Here is a 19,116-nt window from a genome sequence, read left to right on the forward strand (position 1 = left end):
ACAGTGGTGTTGGGAAAACTGGACGGCTACATGTCAAAGGATGAAACCAGGCCATTTTCTCATGCCTTATACAAAAATAAATTCAAAATTGATTAAAACTTAAATGTAAGAGCTGAAACCATGAAACTTCTAGAAGAAAACATAGGCACTCTTTGACACTCTTTGACATTGGTCTTAGCAATATTTTTTTGGATCTATCCCCTGAGACAAGGGAAACAAAAGCAAAAATAAACAAATGGAACCATATCAAACTAAAAGCTTTGGCACAGAAAAGGAAACCATTAACAAAACGAAATGGCATTCTACTGAATGGGAGAATATAGTTGCAAATGATATGACCAGTAAGAGGATAATACCAAAATACATAACGAACTCATACAACTCAGTCTCATAAAACAGCAATCTAATTTAAAAATGGGCAGAGGACCTGAATAGGCATTTTTTCAGAGAAGACATACAGATACCAACAGGTACATGAAAAAATACTCAGCATTACTAATGAAAAGGGAAATGCAGATCAAAACCATGATCAGGGATCAACTCACATCTGTCAGAATGGCTATCATCAAAAAACAAGAAATAACAAGTTGTGAGGATGTGGAGAAAAGGAAACCCTGTGCACTGTTGGTAAATATAAATTGGCACAGCTGCTATGGAAAACAATATGGAGCTTCCTCAAAGAATTAAAAATGGAACCTACACAATTGCACTCCTGGATATTTATACAAAGAAAATGAAAACACTAATTCAAAAAGATACATATACCCCAATGTTATTGTAGTATTATTTTAAATAGCCAAGATATGGAAGCAACCTAAGTATCCATCAACAGATGAGTGGATAAAGATGTGGTGTATATATATACAATAGAATATTACTCAGCCATAAAAAAAGAAAGAATGAAATCTTGCCATTTGTGACAACATGGTGGACCTGGAGTGTATTATGCTAAGTAAAATAAGTCATACTGAAAAAGACAAATGCTGTATGTTTTCAGGTATGTGTGGAATCTAAAAAACAAAACAAATGTATAAATAAAACAGAAACAAAATCATAGACACAGAGAACAAACTAGTTGTTGCCAGAAGGGAGGTGGATGGGATGGGAGAAATAGGTAAAGGGGACTAAGAGGTACAAACTACCAGTATAAAATAAAGAAGTCATAAGAATGTAATGTACAGCACAGGGAATATAGTTAATAATATTATAATAGCTTTGTATGGTATATAATCTGTAAAAATATTGAATCACTATGTTGTACAACTATAAATAATATGATATTGTAAGTCAACTATACCTCAATAAAAAAAAGATATTTCGAGAGACCACTTATGTTATTATAATTCTTTTTATTATTAGTTATTGTTGTTAATCTTTTTACCTAACTTATAAATTAAACTTTATCACAGGTGTGTATATACAGAAAAAAACCAGTACATAAATGGTTTGATACTATCCATGGTTTCAGGCATCCACTGGGGTTCTTAGAACCATACTAACACGTGGGACTACTGTGCTAACACAGAATTATGTAATCATATGAATTCTGGTTGTAATATTTTTTAAAACATAATCTGAAATTATTTTTCCCTAAGAATCACACTTTACAGAACACAAGAGATGAGAGCATGTTTGGAGAACTAATATTTGGAGAACTAATAACCATTCCATATCAAGCAGCAGTGTGTCCGAGTGCCTCCTGTGGGTTTCCCATGGTGCTGATTCAGAGGGAGGATAGAGCCATAGGGCAAGTCCTTGCTTCTCTAGTCTTCACGTGTCTTTAATCTCCCTGGGGAGGCAGTGCTTACACACAAAGAGCCGTAAAGAGCAATGCCTGCAGGATGCACATGGCCCAGCTCTAAATACTGTGGCAATTCCCAAAGTGTGAAGTCCTCAGGAACTGGAGCACTGTGAAGGCTTCATGGAGAGATGGTTCCAAAGCTGGTCCTGAAAGGAAGGATTCTGTAGGGAAGTCACGCTAGGCAGGAATGACTTCATAACTCCAGCTCTATCAACGCTGAGGTTCTTTTAGGGACTAGCTGCAAGGATTAGAGTGACTTCCAATTACAAGCTACCATTTCCAAGGCTTTGCTTACCATCCAACGACAGCTTTTCAGAGTACATGGAAAGTAACTACTTAGGTTCTAATCCTTGGATATATGGGCTGGTTGGGTCAGGCTGCAGTGGGAAAGGCACAGGTTCTGACAGAATGTCACTCTGACCCTCAGGGCTGGCTGCAGTGGACCACATCAATGCTGTTATTCGGGAAGGTGACCCTGAATCCACACTGCTTGCACTGCAGAAACCAGAGGCCCAGCTGCCCACTGTTTATCCCTTTGCTGGTGCAATGTATCAGAATGAACTTTTCAACCTCCAGAAACAGAACGCCGTGGTAAGTCAGAGGAGACTCCAGGTACGGAGATGTTAATTCTGAGTCCTAGCAATGAGGAGTGCTGTTGAGGAAAGGTGAGTGGGAGTGTAGTGTCTTTAACTTGTACCAATCCCTGGTCTCATTGGCCTCCCTGTACCAATTCCACAGCCACCTTCCCCTTTAACTCCTGCTTTTCATCTCCTTAAAGAATCTGAGAGCATAGGTGGGAAATGTGGGCAGGGCTCTACACAAATACACATTGAAAACTAGTTGTTCTCATTCTCTGTGTGATTTTTGAAGAACTTGGGATAAGTTAATAACCATATTGAAATATTTTTAAATATCTAATGTTTTTTGATATAGAAAAATAAGCTCTGAATCTGCATTTCTAGAAATCTGCAACCAAGAACATTAGCACCATGGTTTGATTTTTGTCATTGTGTGCTCCTTGCAATGCTAATAGTATTAAGCAGTACTAATCATATAAGGTCACAGTAAATAAGAACATATGCACTAGTACAGGATTAAGCCAAACAATGCAACAGAATGAACAGTACTAGAAGCAGCACCAAGAATTTCCTATATGAAAGAGCTAATATTTCAAAGACATGGGGAAAACAATGAAATCCTTAGAAGTATTTAACCATGTGGGAAAGAAAACATTACCTCACTACACATAACAGAATAAATTGCTGGTATGAAAGGTTAAGCGTAAAAAATAATTTAAAAATTAAAATTCTAAGGAAACATGGAAGGACAATGGATCTGAAAAGCAAAAACAGTACTGCTCCACCAAAAAAAAACAAAAGAGGAGGAGGCCAAAAGCATAAACAGGCAATTCACAAGTATACCGGGATGTTTCACAGTATTATCTATAGTTCTGAGAAGATACTACAGATATCTTCTATATCTATATAGAAGATAAACCACGCTTAACTAATAACAGATTACACACCCTACTGTTAAGTGGAAAAAATGAGATTGAAATATATAGCATTATCTTGTTTTTTAATAAGAAAAGAAAAATAATTAAAAAATGAAAATCTCTATAAATGTTTGCATGAATTAAAAATTAATAAAAGTAGGGGCTTCCTTGGTGGCTTAGTGGTTAAGAATCCACCTGCCAGTGCAGGAGACACGGGTTCAATCCCTGGTCCGGGAAGATCTCACATGCCGCGGAGCAACTAAGCCCGTGTGCCACAGCTACTGAGCCTGCACTCTAGAGCTCATGAGCCATAACTACTGAGCCCACATGCCTCAACTACTGAAGCCCATGTGCTCTAGGGCGCACGTGCCACAACTACTGAGCTCACATGCTGCAACTACTGCAGCCTGTGCACCTAGAGCCCATGATCCACAATAAGAGAAGCCACCTCAATGAGAAGCCCGCACACTGCAACAAAGAGTAACCCCCGCTCACCGCAACTAGAGAAAGCCCACGCGCAGCAACAAAGACCCAATGCAACCAAAAAACTTAAAATTAAAAAAAAGTGTCATTCTTTATTTTAAAAAAAATTAATAAAGTGTATGTCACTAACGGGCTTGGGTAGTAAGGTTTGTTTTCTTATCCTGCTTATTAAGACATGATTCTATAAATAGAAAGATACTAGAGTTGACCCTTAAATGGGTATGAACTGTGCATACCACTTATATGTGGATATTTTTCAATAGTAAGTACTACATTACCAAATGATATGCAGTTGGTTGAATCCAGGGATGCAGTACCTCAGATACAGAGGGACAGGTATATGGAGGATTAATTATATGCAGATTTTGAACTGCGTGGAGGTTCAGCGCTCCTAACCCCGGTGTTGCTCAGCGGTCAACTGTATTTTGTAATAAAATAAAAATAAGTTATTTCCTTAAGCTGCACGTAGGTTCTCTTGATATTATTGTCCCTGTTTCTCTAGCTTTGAAGCCCAAGGCTACTTACACTCTAGCACATTCACCCCTTTTTGCTTTATTTGTCCTTATCTTTTTGGCTGTGTACCACTTTAGATATTTGTGGTGAATCTCCAGTGATTCCATTCTGCTCTTTACCTGTAATTTGATACCTTCCTTATATGTTAAACTCATAGTTAATGTAAGGTATGTGGATAAAATTTACAGGTTCCCTATAAAAACCCTTCTTCCCATTTGCTTTGGAACGTAAAATTGTGCTTTGTTAGTCTAAAACCAATTTGCTGAGAGATTTCTGTGGAGAATCAGCTATAATGCATTTTAATATAAACATTATATTATATATATGAAATATATAATATTCTAAATGTAAAGATAGATATCAGGGTTTTAAAAAGTTTGTTTTCATGCTCCCTCTATGTTCCTTCAGTATTATGGAAGAAATAACCCTTTTGAAGTTGGGCCAAGTCAGTATAAAATGGTTAAAGGAAGACAACATTGAAGGGGAAAAGTGTTCTGTAATCTGAGATGTACTTTTTAAGTAAACCCAATCCTTACTTGCTTTTCACTAAGATTTACCTCACATTTCTTCAAATATCTAGACCTTAGGGTATGTTTAAAATTTTCTACCCATTTATAAAAACGTGACTTAGACTAACTTTTTGGAATTAGAATCAATATTCTTGGCTTAAAGACTTTGATTTACTTTTCTGGGATTATCATCTTTAGGTGAAATTCTCCCCTTTTCCTTACCCTTAGTTCAAACTGAAAATCATTAGCTATACTAATATCTTACCTTGCACTTGCAGACAGTAACAATGTTATCTAATCTTTGGCTTCATTATTTGGTAAGATTGAGCCTGTTAGCAGCCAATATAAGAGCTGTGAGTAGGAATCAGCTATGGCAATGCAGATGTTTGTGGAATCATAACTGAGGATTGTAATTAACTCAGTGCCCAAAATGATCATCTCAGGAAAACCCAGAAGCCATTGACCTGTTCTTTAAAGCCAATGAAAGATAGGTGATCAGGGAGCCCTCTTTGTCCTGGGTTCTTACAATCTTTGACTTTTCTTTATTCTTTGAAGCGTACATTCTGAACCCCCATCACATACACGGGCTGTGTAGATTTGGGGATCTTATACTGCCATATGTTTTCCAACAGAACTACTTGGCCCATGAGGAGCTCTTGATTGCAGTGGAAATGCTATCTGCTGTAGCTTTACTAAACCAGGCCTTGGAGAGCAACGATCTTGTGTCTGTGCAGAATCAACTCAGAAGCCCAACAATGGGCTTCAACAATCTGGACGAGACATACGTGGAACGGTAAGGGAACATTTTCCAAAACTCCTTTCAATGCAGAAATATGTATTTGGTAGGTCTCACAAATGAAGGATTTGTTCCTTCCTGAAGCAATCTATATACCCATGCTTATTTTCTTGAAAGCCAGTCTACTTTGTTCTGAGAGTCCTAATATTCAAATCCTTCTTCACAGTGTTCCTTTTAAAGGAACAAAGAGTCTAAGGAGGATCATCCTATGGTGGTTACTGACTGTCTTTGTCATTAGCAAAAATTATTTCATAGGCTAAAAATACATGTTGAAAGCATACCTTCCCTTGGGCTTCTTTTGGAAACGACAGAATGTAGAAGAGTTGGAAACAACTTTATAATCATCCAGTCCAATTTTCTTGTTTTACTGATGAGGAAACTGGATCTGGATTTGTGGACCCAAAGTAGGGCAGTTGGGCCCCAAACCCCATTCTTTTTTTTTTTTTTTTTTAACAACTTTACTGGAGTATAATTGCTTTACAATATTGTGTTATTTTATGCTGTATAACAAAGTGAATCAGCTATATGTATACATATATCCCCATATCCCCTGCCTCTTGTGTCTCCCTCCCACCCTCCACATCCCACCCCTCTAGGTGGTCACAAACCACCGAGCTGATCTCCCTGTGCTATGCGGCTGCTTCCCACTAGCTATCTATTTTACTTTTGGTAGTGTAAATATGTCCATGCCACTCTCTCACTTCGTCCCAGCTTACCCTTCCCCCTGCCCATGTCCTCAAGTCCATTCTCTACATTCTTTTGACGATTAAACCAAAGGAATCCTGAGACCACAGTGGATCACAGACGTGGGTAACGATCTCAACTTAGTGTCTTTTATTTCATGTTCCTGAAATAAACTACTAGATAGTATTGTTGATAGAATTATAAAACACTATAGCAGATCTAGAGAGAAAATTAAGGGGCGGGAATAAGGAGCCCATTAGAGATTAAGTAAGACAAAAGCCCAAGTTAAAATGAGTGAATTTCCATCTTGGATTCTTGTGACCACCAGGGGGAGATGTCTGCATAGATCTTGACAAAAGCACTGTTGTCAAGATACTGGTTCTGGAACTGCTGAAATAGGTAATTCTCATGGGTCACGTACAGTTGTACAGGAAAAATTAAAAAGACTTGTAAGACTTTTTTTTTTAATGGTGTTTGACCACTTGTCTATGTAGAGAATGGCCCAAAAGTAGTAGAACAGTGGCTTTTCCTTGGTTTTAGTCATCTTGGAAAAACTGATGCTCTTACACTACTTAAATTTGACCACCTGTTCCTATAACTCCTCAGAGTTTATTTCCAAGGTAATTTATTCCTACCTCCACTGTTTATATTAATGGCACTATCCTCTCCTCCAAGCTTAGAAACTCGAGTTAACTTGAGTTTCCCTCTGACCCTCTGTGAGGCACCCTTGTGCTGTGAATAGCCTGCTCACTTTTCTCCCTGACAGTAGCCAGTATGTGTGCACAATACCTCTGCATAATGTTTCCCTTTCCCAGCAACCATCTCATTTAGACATTTTACCTTTGCTTTTGTAATAACCTCCAAATTGGTCTTACCCTGTCTTTTCTCTTCTCATTCATTCTTATGTAACTAGGCTTTTTTTTTTTTTTTTTTTTTTGCGGTACGCGGGCCTCTCACTGTTGTGGCCTCTCCCGTTGCGGAGCACAGGCTCCGGACGTGCAGGCTCAGCGGCCATGGCTCACGGGCCCAGCCACTCCCCGGCATGTGGGATCCTCCCAGACCGGGGCATGAACCCGTGTCCCCTGCATCAGCAGGCGGACTCTCAACCACTGCGCCACCAGGGAAGCCCTGTAACTAGGCTTTGCTGCTCTCTCAGTGCTGGAGACGGCAGAGTTGGTCACTCCCTTATGAAGCCTAATAGTCTAATGAGGCTTGTTGATAAAATAATTATCAAGACACATATGGAGCATCCCTGGCCACTTCCCTCTAAATGACAGTACCCCCCTCCCTCCAAATCACCCATTTTGATTATCAAAAATCCTCTTTTCCCATCCCAATTTACAAATAACCCATTAAGGAAATAGTCCCAAACCCCATTTGAGAACCAGTTTTATACCTGTGATTTTCAGCTGGGGCCACAGATAGAGCTTCAGAGTGCAAGTATTCTGTATGAAACACTTTTAAAAATTGTGTTTGTTTAAATAGTCTTTTAAAAATTTCATTTAAGTACTTTCTGGGTCACCTGGGTGACCCAGTACCTACATGAGATTCCAGGGCCCCCTTTGGTTCTTGTATTGAACATTCCAATGGCCCCAAGTGATTTTTCACAGCCTCAGCGTTTCAATTTCCATGTCAGCTTTTAACCCAGTTCTTGGAAGCCCAAGTTGCCAGGTGTTCAGGTTTAAGGAACACTGGGCCTCTCCCTTATGTTTGTACAACTTCTTCATAGTACAGAGGTGCTGGGCAGGGCCACCTGGATGAATTCTTACAAAGTCTCTACCAGTTTACCATGGCTTCTGCCCTTGGGGCTGTGTTTTCCCAGAAAGGTTCTTTTGTTCAGTTCTCACAAGAGTGACATAGGGTTGGCATTGGTTCTAGGCATGCACTGTTCCCAGATTAATTGTTCTAAAATGTAGCTCTGTTTATAATGCTCCTCTGTTTGATTGTCCTCTGTTCTTATCTGAATTAACCCTCAACGTGGTGTTCTGCCCTTTGCTCCAGCTACACCCCTCCTTGTATTTTACACTTCAGCCAAGATGGATCTGAACACTCTGTTCATTCTGGCTTATCTGCTCCTGCGCATGCTCCTCTCACCACCAGGAACATGGTGCCTATCACCCATCTCCTCCTGGCACAGTACTGGAGCTTCCAAGCCCTTCCTGCCATAGAGGATGCTTCCGTGAACTATTTGCATGCTTCTCCCACCCCAGCTAATGTCATCTTTTCTGAGAACTAGCATGATGTGGTTAAAGGAACATAACCTTGGAGCCAAAAATATCTAAGTTTGACTCTTCCTAGCCGGGCCCCTTTCTGTTCATCTATAAAGCACAAAACAAACACACACAACAAAAACACCTACTCTGCATCTGCCTATGGAACTATGTTGTGTTATTCATAAAATTTTTCCCTTTGGCTAGTATTTATTCATTTCTGAAGAAATGATAGGTGATTGTGGGTTTTGTTTTTTTTTCTGTGTTCATCCTTAAGCTTTTTCATTTTATTCCCATTGGGTCATCATTAAATGTCAGACGTGAAATGCCTGTAAGGATTTTGCACTTTCTTATAGAATGGTCCCCATCTATAAGGGATGCTAACGAGTGCAAGTTGCCATTTATCCATATTGTCACTGTGGTTAGTATTATTTAGTATATATTGCTACTAGTAAGTATAGAAGAGTATTTTCTTAGGTTTATAACTCTTGATACGATGAAAATCTCACACAGGACACTGAAACAATTTCAAGCCTGTGTTTGGTGATGCCTTGTTCAGGCACAGAGAATGAATCATCTCCCCCACTTCCCATTCTGAATGATGTTTTTCTCTCCCAAGCTACACTCAGTAGAAGACACCTTAGTGTCATCTTGGAGCAGGCAGAACTTTGAGAAAATCTGTCACAATGAGAAAACAATTATAGACTCAATGTGATCTTACTTCTTGGAACCTCTACTGTTAGCAAATCCATAGGTTCTATTCAGAAGTCATACTGCAGAGTGAATCAATATGTACATAGAGGATTGCTCTTTATTTCCCTGGTGTAAAGATGCACAAGCAAATTAAACTATTGAGTTTCTATACTTCGGGCTGGAATAGCTCGCTCATGTTAGCTTATGGTTGTAACATTGGTTCTGTAGTTTTTAAATGGGGAAATTGATGATTGAGAAATGAAAGTTTCTTAGTCATGTGTCAAGGTGGATCATCGTTTTTTCCTAAAATTTCTCAAGACAGGAAAAATAATCAGAGTGTTGACCAAACTCTATTTTCCAGAGGGCTGCACAGAGTGAGAAGGGTCAGGGATCAGATTGAGGGGAGAGAATGTAATGGCGGTGAGTGGACCCAGGAGAGAGGTGGAGAGGAGCTGCTGTGAAGCCTGAGGAACGGGCAGGTGAAGAGGAAACTAGGATGTTCTGGGTCCACTGAGGCACCACCTCTTCAAGAAAACAGGCAGTGAAGATGTGTGTTATTCAGCAAGGTTTCTGGAACTGCATTTGCTTTTTATTTGATTTGTCACTGGAGTTATTAGGCCACAAGGTAACCCAGCTGTGTTAGGGTTACAGTTTAAAAAAAAAAAAAAAAAGCCTCTCAAGGCTTGGATTTAGGGAATGAACGAGAAAAAAAAAAAGGGACCGTTGATGGACAGATTAGGAACCGTGGTAATTCCGAATTTTAGCCCATAATGCTCATCTGGAGACTAAGCAGAACTAAGACATACAAAGGGAAGGAAAAATAGTTACTAAAAAAAGCAAGTAATTTCACAGAGTTAAGAACGTTGAGGTTTTTTTGCTTGAGTTAAGTGCAAGATTGGAATTTGAAGAACTTTCATTAAAAAGCATTGGTACCTAAAAGTAGTTTTAAGGAAAAAAGAACACCCTTAGTCTAAGTGAGCTTGGTGTATGCTGACAAAGCCGCACAAGACAATTTTACTTGCCTTTATCCTGTTGGTCTAACCTCCTAACATCACATTGAGTCACATGTGTCAAACTTAAGATGCATGTCCAATTTAAGGTGCATAACATGAACAAAGAATGAATGTCTCTGATTAGTATCATGCTTGTTTTCTCTTCTACAGTTACGCAAATGCACTACTCTCCATTAAACTGGAGGCCTTATCCCAAGGGCAAGATAGCTTAAGCTGGAATGAAATTCAGAATTGTATTGATATGGTTAATATTGAAATTCAAGAAGAAAATGACCGTAAGTATGGAACAGTTTCCTTCTCTAGTTATAGTGGGAGAACAAGGTAGCTGGACAAAACGGTCCTGTACATCAGGGCTGCCCTAGAGCCCTGTGAGAACACTCTGCCCTGACAAGTCTGTCTGTATTTATATGTAAATGTTATGTTTGCACTACTGTCCCAACATGTTATAAACATTACAAAGCAAACAGAAGACATAAAAGGATAGAGTAAAAGTACATAAATACAAGCCCTAATATCTTTCTAGTTATTGGTACTTGAAAGATGACTGCTGTAAATAACTCAGCTTTTTAAGCACTCAACTTTATTTTGACCTTTCACGTACATGGGCGTTTTTCTGAAATATGACACATGTTCCTGCCCTATGAAGAAATTGCAACACAGTCTGACTGTTGTTTTATGATCTCAAATCATGGTGATTTGCTGTGTTTCTAGAACTCAGGAGCTCTGAGCATGAAAGTGGACAATCCAAGAAGATGTGCGCTGAGCCGTGCTTTCTTGAATGTCAGCTTGCTTCCCTGTCCTGCCTCTTACTTATAAAAACAGGGTGACGAATGGGAAGCTCTGTAACTTAGGCGATGAGTATAATTGCTGCTTTGTGACCACACGACCTTCTGCTGCCTCTGCCTTTTCTTTCAGTGAGGCATTTGGGGGTCCCTGCCTCAGATGTCGGACACATCACCCACTTGGCTCTTTTCTGGCATGTTGGCTTGGGAGCTGGTGGTTCTTGGCAGATGTTAGTCACGAGGGAAGCACTGATTTAAGCAGATGTTCAACATCATCAGTGGGGGTGGCGTGGGGGACGACACTGGTGTGTGTGTCCGCTAACAAAGCTCAGGTCCCCAGCCTCCTGCCATCCTGCCTTCCTCCTTGATCCTCCCCAGCTCCACACTCTCAGTCTCCAGCGATGGTTTGGGTGCTTTGGCTAATGCCACTCAAGGGTTGGCAAAACACAAAATCATGTTCCATCTTTGTTTTCTAACTTTTCCCTTATTCTTTGTGACAGCGTGCACAATCCAGGTTTGCTTTGGTGATTTATGTATGTCCTGCTTATACAGGTGAAAGTGCGTTAATTCTCAGTACTGAACAAGTGTAGTTTTACTCTCATTCTTGACATTGACAAAGGGGTACGAGGAAGGACCTGCCATTTTTTGTCCCAGATTATCAGGTAGAGCCTTTGCTTTTACCAGGAAAAGAAAAACAGTATCATGTGTATAACTCTGAAAGAAAGTAGTCTTTTGTAGGTGAATTTTTTTTTAAGCAAATAAGTGACTTTATTTATTTTTTAAATATTTACTTGTTTTTTTTTTTTTTTTTTTTGCGGTATGCAGGCCTCTCACTGTCGTGGCCTCTCCCGTTGCGGAGCACAGGCTCCGAACGCGCAGGCTCAGTGGCCATGGCTCACGGGCCCAGCCGCTCCGCGGCATGTGGGATCTTCCTGGAACGGGTCACGAACCCGTGTCCCCTGCATTGGCAGGCGGACTCTCAACCACTGCGCCACCAGGGAAGCCCCTGTAGGTGAATATTTTTAAGCAAAAATCTCTTTGGATTTGTATGGCATTTTTCTAGGTAACTGTACTACTAAGTTGTTCTCCATGGGACATTTCACACGGCCATTGTCACATTTATTTTAACCATCTCAGCATGAAGCATATATGCCATAACCATATATGCTTTTAGAGGCTAATTTTAGAGGCTAATATTTTAGCCTCTAAATAGTAATTTTAGAGGCTAATATTTCCTTTCTAGAATTCGGGGGACTTAATATAAAAGATTTAACTTCTCTCTGTTTTGGTTTGTTGTTTTGTCAAAATGGGGTATTTTTGTTGAAAGTTCTTGAATTGTTGAGTTTGATATCATCTGTTTAGGTAATTGCTTTAACAGCTAAATTAAAATAAATATACCATGGCGAGTAGGCCCAAATAGCACAATATAGAAATTAAATCATCTGAAAGAGCTGAGAACTTTTCATGGTCATCTTGAAAGTGCATTACTCTCCCCATCCCACCCCTGCCACACACTCCAGAATCTAATCCTATGTCTGAATTGTGGTGTGGATGAGATATGTAGCTAATGGGAAATGATAAATGTGGAAGGTGAATTGAATGGAGAAGCTGCTAAATGCATTTCCTTAGATTTGAATGCTTTGCTGATTTCTTAGTGGAAAGTTTACTTTTCCCAGTTGAGCCTTAGAGGAGTATTATTTTAACCAGGTAACTTAGACAAGGAAGTTTTCTTCCTGTGAATTTTTGCTTTTTAAATTTGGTAGGTACCATTCTTTGTGAGTTACCTCATCTTCTGTCTCAGATACAAGACCTCTAAGGCAATGCCCACTCTCTCCTTGGACTAGAATGTTATAGTATCACATGATGATTTAAATCAGTGGGCCATGAACTGAGGCTCAGCAATCTTTGCTCAAATGGGATTTTCTCTTTATTTTTAAACAGAGGAAGTGATGCAGATGGACCCAGGGGACTTATGGGAAGGTTTTTCAGCTCCTATGAAGTCATTTACTATGACATCAGCAGCTTGTGTTCTTAGAAACACACCAAAAGCTTAAGCAGGTGATTTCAATCAAGTCAGCAGGAATGCACTCATTCCCAGGTGATCAGCTGTTAGGAACACACATTCTCTTTCTTAGATGTAGTTCTGTAAAGATCATTTTGGGATGGGATGTTTAAAAGTATTTAGAACAGTTAACCCAAGGAGGTCAACTGATATAAGGGGTCAACTGTCATTTCCAGAGAATGATATAAGTATTCCATGCTCTCCAGTGTATAAATATTACGGGGTGAAATGATAATACTTTGTATGTGGGTAGTACTTAGACTTTCTCAAGTTCTTCCAATGTTTTGAGATAACCTAACTTGCATGTTAGAGAAGTATCTTTGCTGCTTCTTCCACCATATTGGAGTATTATAGTCTGAAATAATTTCTAGACATTTTAGATTGTCCCTTTTCTCCTACAGATTTTTTCATTCTTAGCAATGGTCTTTATGGGGTCATTCATTCAGGAGATACTTAGCTAAATATTTTACTTTAATTTGAATGTCAAAATGAAGATACCTCTTAAAAATTAGAAGTATGTATTCTGTTTCATAGCATATCACATTTGTAGAGTGGCTTCTGATTGTTTTTGAAGAAAAATAACTGACAAAATGAGATAATGTTTGGCTTTAAGTATGTTTATTTTCTAAGCTTACTGCTCATTAATGTTTAGTTTCTTTATTAATTCTTGTCCATGAGCACTCACTTGGGAAGCGGAAGCCCTCTGTTAGTATGTGAATGTATGTGTGTATGTATGTGTACACATGTGTACATATATCCATGAATAATGCACCCGTACATACATACACTATAGTATTTTATGACTGGATGATAGTTTATTTTTAAGAGTAAGGTAATATTGAGAAGTGACCTCCAAATAGATCCCTTGTACTAGACTTTGAAAAACTTTTCCAACTGCATGGCTTGGCTTCTGTGCTTTTCATTCCTGGACCTTACAGTCTAAGTCCTAAGATCCTGTATGTAGTAGAGATAGTAGAAGGTTAAACTGGTGGATATGCTTATTCATCCTTCGGTATACATCCATGAATTAGGGTTCCAGATGTAATTTTACCAGCCCACATTAAAGAATTTGTGACATTAATTATCCACACTTGAACCTTAAAAATATCCCCAAACATGCATGACTTTGTTAATTTCTATGGAGCCGACCTACACTTGACAGCCACATGTGGCTATTTTAACTAATTAAAATTAAATACAATGTAAAATGAAGTTCTTCAGTCATACTAGCCACATTTTTTTAACATCTTTATTGGAGTATAATTGCTTTACAACAGTGTGTTCGTTTCTGCTGTATAACAAAGTGAATCAGCTATACATATACATATATCCCCATATCTCCTCCCTCTTGTGTCTCCCTCCCACCCTCCCTATCCCACCCCTCTAGGTGGTCACAAAGCATCGAGCTGATCTCCCTGTGCTCTGCAGCTGCTTCCCACTAGCTATCTATTTTACATTTGGTATTGTATATATGTCCATGCCACTCTCTCACTTCATCCCAGCTTACCCTTCCCCCTCCCTGTGTCCTCAAGTCCATTCTCTGTCTGCGTTTTTATTCCTGTCCTGCCCCTAGGTTCTTCAGAACCATTTTTTTTTTTAGATTCCATATATATGTGTTAGCATACGGTATTTGTTTTTCTCTTTCTGACTTCCTTCACTCTGTGTGACAGACTAGGTCCATCCACCTCGCTACAAATAACTCAATTTCATTTCTTTTTATGCCTGAGTAATATTCCATTGTATATATGTGCCACATCTTCTTTATCCATTCATCTGTTGATGGACACTTAGGTTGCTTCCATGTCCTGGCTATTGTAAATAGTGCTGCAGTGAACATGGTGGTACATGACTCTTTTTGAATTATGGTTTTCTCAAGGTATATGCCCAGTAGTGGGATTGCTAGGTCATATGGTAGTTCTATTTTTAGTTTTTTAAAGAACCTCCATACTGTTCTTCATAGTGGCTCATATTAGCCACATTTTAAATGCTCATTAGCTGCATGTGGCCATATTGGATGGCCCAGAACATTTTCATCATCACAGAACATTCCACTGGACAACACTGGACTATACTGACCTTGAAAGTCACTCTGCTAAAACTATAGGGAATTGTTTGGTTTTGAACTGTCTCTTTGGTGTTCTTTAAAGAGTGGTGAAGTAGAGTAAACCAAATAATAATGTATATCCAAATCTCTTTGCACTTCCGTTTTCTTTTCTGTACATCTCTACATTAACTTCTTCCAGCTCTGCCATGCTATGGTTCCATCATCCAGTACTTTGGCATTATTATGTAAGTGAGGGTTACACTAGAAATGAGCATCTCTGCTGCTACTTGTATGTCCTATTATCTCCCCTTTTTATAACAGCTTTATTGAGATATAATTCATATACCATAAAAGTCACTTTTATTGTGTTTTTATGGTAGTTTTTTATGTATTTAAAAAATTGTGCAACCATCACTAGTATCTAAATTCAGAACATCTTCATCACCCCAAAAAGAAACTTTATACCCGTTAGCAGTCACTCCCTTTCCCCCCTCCCCCCAGCCCCTGGCAACCACTCATCTACTTTTTTTCTATGGATTTTCCGATTCTGGATATTTCATATAAACAGAGTCATGTAATGTGGGGCCTTTTGTGTCTGGCTTCTTTCTCTTAGCGTAATGTTTTCAAGGTTCATCCATGTTGTATCATGTATCATTATACTTCATATTCCTTTCTAGGTCAAGTAATATTCCATTCTAGGGATATACATTTTGTTTATCCAGTCATCAGTTGATGGATATTTGGGTAGTTTCTACTTTTTAGCTATTATAAATATTGCTTCTATAAAGATTCAAGTATAAGCTTTTGTGTGACTATATGGTTTCAGTTCTCTTGAGTATATACCTAGGAGTGGAACTGCTGGATCACATGGCAGTGTATGTTTAATATGTTAAAGAACTGCCTATTTACCAAGGTGACTACCATTTTCCATTCCCACCAACAACGTATGAGAGTTCCAATTTCACCCCATCTTCACAACACTTGTTATTGTCTTTTTTAATATAGCCATCCTAGTGGTTATGAAATGGTATTTCGTTGTGATTTGGATTTGCATTTTCCTAATAACTAGTGATACTGAGCACCTTTTCATGTGCTTATTAGCCATTTGTATATCTTCTTTAAAGAAATACCTGATCAAGTCCTTTACCTGTTTTAAATTTTTTTTCTCTTTCTGTTGAATTGTTAAGAGTTCCTTATATAGTTATTATGCTTGTATGTCAGATATATAAGTTTTTTTTAATCAGATACAGGACTTGGAAGTATTTCCTCCCATTCTATAGATTGTCTTCACTTTTTTTGAGGGTGTCCTTGGAAACATAAAAGGTTTAATTTTTATTTATTTTATTTATTTTTGGCTGCATTGGGTCTTTGTTGCTGCATGAGGGCTTTTCTCTAGTTGCAGCGAGTGGGGGCTACTCTTCGTTGTGGTGCCCGGGCTTATGGCTGTGGCTTCTCTTGTTGCGGAGCATGTGCTCTAGGCTCACGGGCTTCAGTAGTTGTGTCACGCGGGCTCAGTAGTTGTAGCTCGCGGGCTCTAGAGCACAGGCTCAGTAGTTGTGGTGCACAGGCTTAGTTGCTTCGTGGCATGTGGGATCTTCCTGGACCAGGGCTCGAACCCATGTTCCCTGCACTGTCAGATGGATTCTTAACCACTGCACCACCAGAGAATCCCAAAAGGTTTAATTTTTTTTTTTGAAGTGTAGTTGATTTACTGTATACGTTACAGATGTTTAATACAGTGATTCACAATTTTTAAAGGTTATATTCTCTTTTTAGTTACTTTATGAGATTGGCTATATTGCCTATGTTGTACAATATACCCTTATAGCGTATTTTATACATAATAGTTTGTACCTCTTAAAGGTTTAATTTTTACAACATCCCATGTATTCGTTTCTTTTTTTTAATTTATGTTTTTAGTGGTCACAGGTAAAAAGTATTGCCTAACACAAGACCACAAAGGTTTACTCTTAAATTTCTTCTAAAAGATTAAAAAGTTATATTTTAAGCTTTTATGTGTAGGTTTATGATCCATATTGAGTTACTTTTTATGTATGATGTGATGTAGGGAGTCCAACTTTATTCTTATGCAGTGGACATTCAGTTGTCTGTGCCATTTGTTATAAAGACTGTTATTTACCTGTTGCATTGTCTTGGCACCCTTGGTTAAAAATCAATTGACTATATGTGTAAAGGTTTATTTCTGAACTCTAAATTCTATTCCATTAATCTTTAAGTCTGTCTTTATGTCAGTACCTACAGTATTAACTGTAGCTTTGTCGTAAATTTGAAACTGGGAAGAGTCCTCCAACTCTTTTTTTTTTGTTGTTGTTTTGTTTTGTTTTGTTTTGTTTTTTGTTTTGTTTTTTTTGCTGTACGCGGGCCTCTCACTGCTGTGGCCTCTCCCGTTGCGGAGCACAGGCTCCGGACACACAGGCTCCGCGGCCATGGCTCGCGGGCCCAGCCGCTCCGCGGCATGTGGGATCTTCCGGGATCGGGGCACGAACCCATGTCCCCTGCATCGGCAGGCGGACTCTCAACCACTGCGCCACCATGGAAGCCCCAACTCTTTTTTTTTTTTCTAACATTGCATTGGTTATTTCTTGATCCCTTGCATTTCCATGTGAATTTTAGAATCAGCTGGTCAATTTCTGTTTAAAAAAAAAAAAAAAGGCAGCTGGAATTTTGATAGGGGTTACACTGACTCTGTAGATCAATTTGAGGAGTACTGCCATCTTATTAATACTAAGTCTTTTGATCCATGAACATGGGATGATTTTTCCCTTTATTTAGGTCTTTTTTTCCAATGGTGTTTCATAATTTTCAGTGTCTGTGTCTCATCCTTGTTTTATTAAATTTATTCCTAAGTGTTTATTCTTTTTGTAATTTTAATGTATTTGTAATTGGAGTCTATTACAGAATTTTTCCTTAACTTCATTTTCAGATTGCACATTGCAAGTATAGAAAGATACAATTCACTTCTGTACATTGACCTACTATGTAAGCCTTAGCTGTACTTGTTTATTAGCTTTTGCAGTTTTTGTGTGTGTGTGTGTGTGTGTGTGTGTGTGTGGTTTCTTCAGCCCCCGTTTCTAACTCAATCTTTGCTATAGGTGATTTGAGAAAACTTATAATGTACTATGACTTAAAAGGAAACTTTTTTCCTTCATTTTCTAGGAGTTGTAGCTGTGGGGTACATCAATGAAGCCATTGATGAAAGGGATCCTTTGAAAACCTTAGATAGTCTGCTGTTACCCACTGCTAGGATTAAAGATGTGGACCCAGACTCTGCCCAGCACTACCAGGATGTTTTATACCAGGCTAAAACACAGAAATTCGTGGTAAGTCTTAGTAGGTGTGTTTCTTTTAAATTTACAGACCAGGTTGGGGACAGAGGGGCAAGAGGGAGGATTTTTTTTACCCATTTTTCCTAAAGCTCATAATTTGCTTATCTATGTATGGATCAGATTACAAGTTAATAGGGCTGTTATTTTCCTGGTGTCAAACATGAGGGGGAAACTAGCTCCAGAGCTGCTGACTGCTTCTACTCTTTCACTAAAAATGCACTTGTGGGTGAGTTCTTGTTCACAGTCCAAGTTATTGGATATTTACTGAGCACACACTGTATTCATGGTGCAGTATATGGCATCTGGTAGGGGAAAGGGGGATCCGAGGAACACATGATACCATTTTGAATATTCTGTTCTTATCCTCAAGATGCTTAGAAAGTTACTAAGACAGTGGGCATTCTCATATAGAATAGTTAAATAGCAGTAGAGGTGGGTATGTGGCCAAATGTCAAAACGAGGAATGCCCAGAGTGATTCAGAGATGGTTGGGATTTCTGTGAACTGGAGCCCTAAGGTAGGTTGGTGTGGAGATAGAATAGGAGCTGCTCCTGAAGGGTAAGGAAGAGTTGGTTTGGTGAGTGGGAAGCAGGATGATGCAGGCAGGTAATGGCAGGGCTAGATGGGTACCAGCTTGGTTTGTTCTAGGCACAGGAGGAAACTGACCTGGCCAGGTCCCACTGAA

General features: G+C 39.0%; 1 protein-coding gene across 1 annotated transcript in view; it reads left to right on the forward strand.

The window, feature by feature from the left end:
• IQGAP2 (IQ motif containing GTPase activating protein 2) overlaps nucleotides 1-19,116 on the forward strand; it is a 296,229-nt gene that overhangs the window by 188,775 nt on the left and 88,338 nt on the right. The window contains exons 10-13 of the mRNA XM_060093062.1: nucleotides 2,229-2,392; nucleotides 5,434-5,594; nucleotides 10,348-10,472; nucleotides 18,263-18,426. Of these exons, the coding sequence (XP_059949045.1) occupies nucleotides 2,229-2,392; nucleotides 5,434-5,594; nucleotides 10,348-10,472; nucleotides 18,263-18,426 (614 nt within the window). The remainder of the gene's footprint in view (nucleotides 1-2,228; nucleotides 2,393-5,433; nucleotides 5,595-10,347; nucleotides 10,473-18,262; nucleotides 18,427-19,116) is intronic.

This window comes from Mesoplodon densirostris, chromosome 3 (assembly GCF_025265405.1).
Source record: "Mesoplodon densirostris isolate mMesDen1 chromosome 3, mMesDen1 primary haplotype, whole genome shotgun sequence".
Classification (NCBI taxonomy): domain Eukaryota; kingdom Metazoa; phylum Chordata; class Mammalia; order Artiodactyla; family Ziphiidae; genus Mesoplodon; species Mesoplodon densirostris.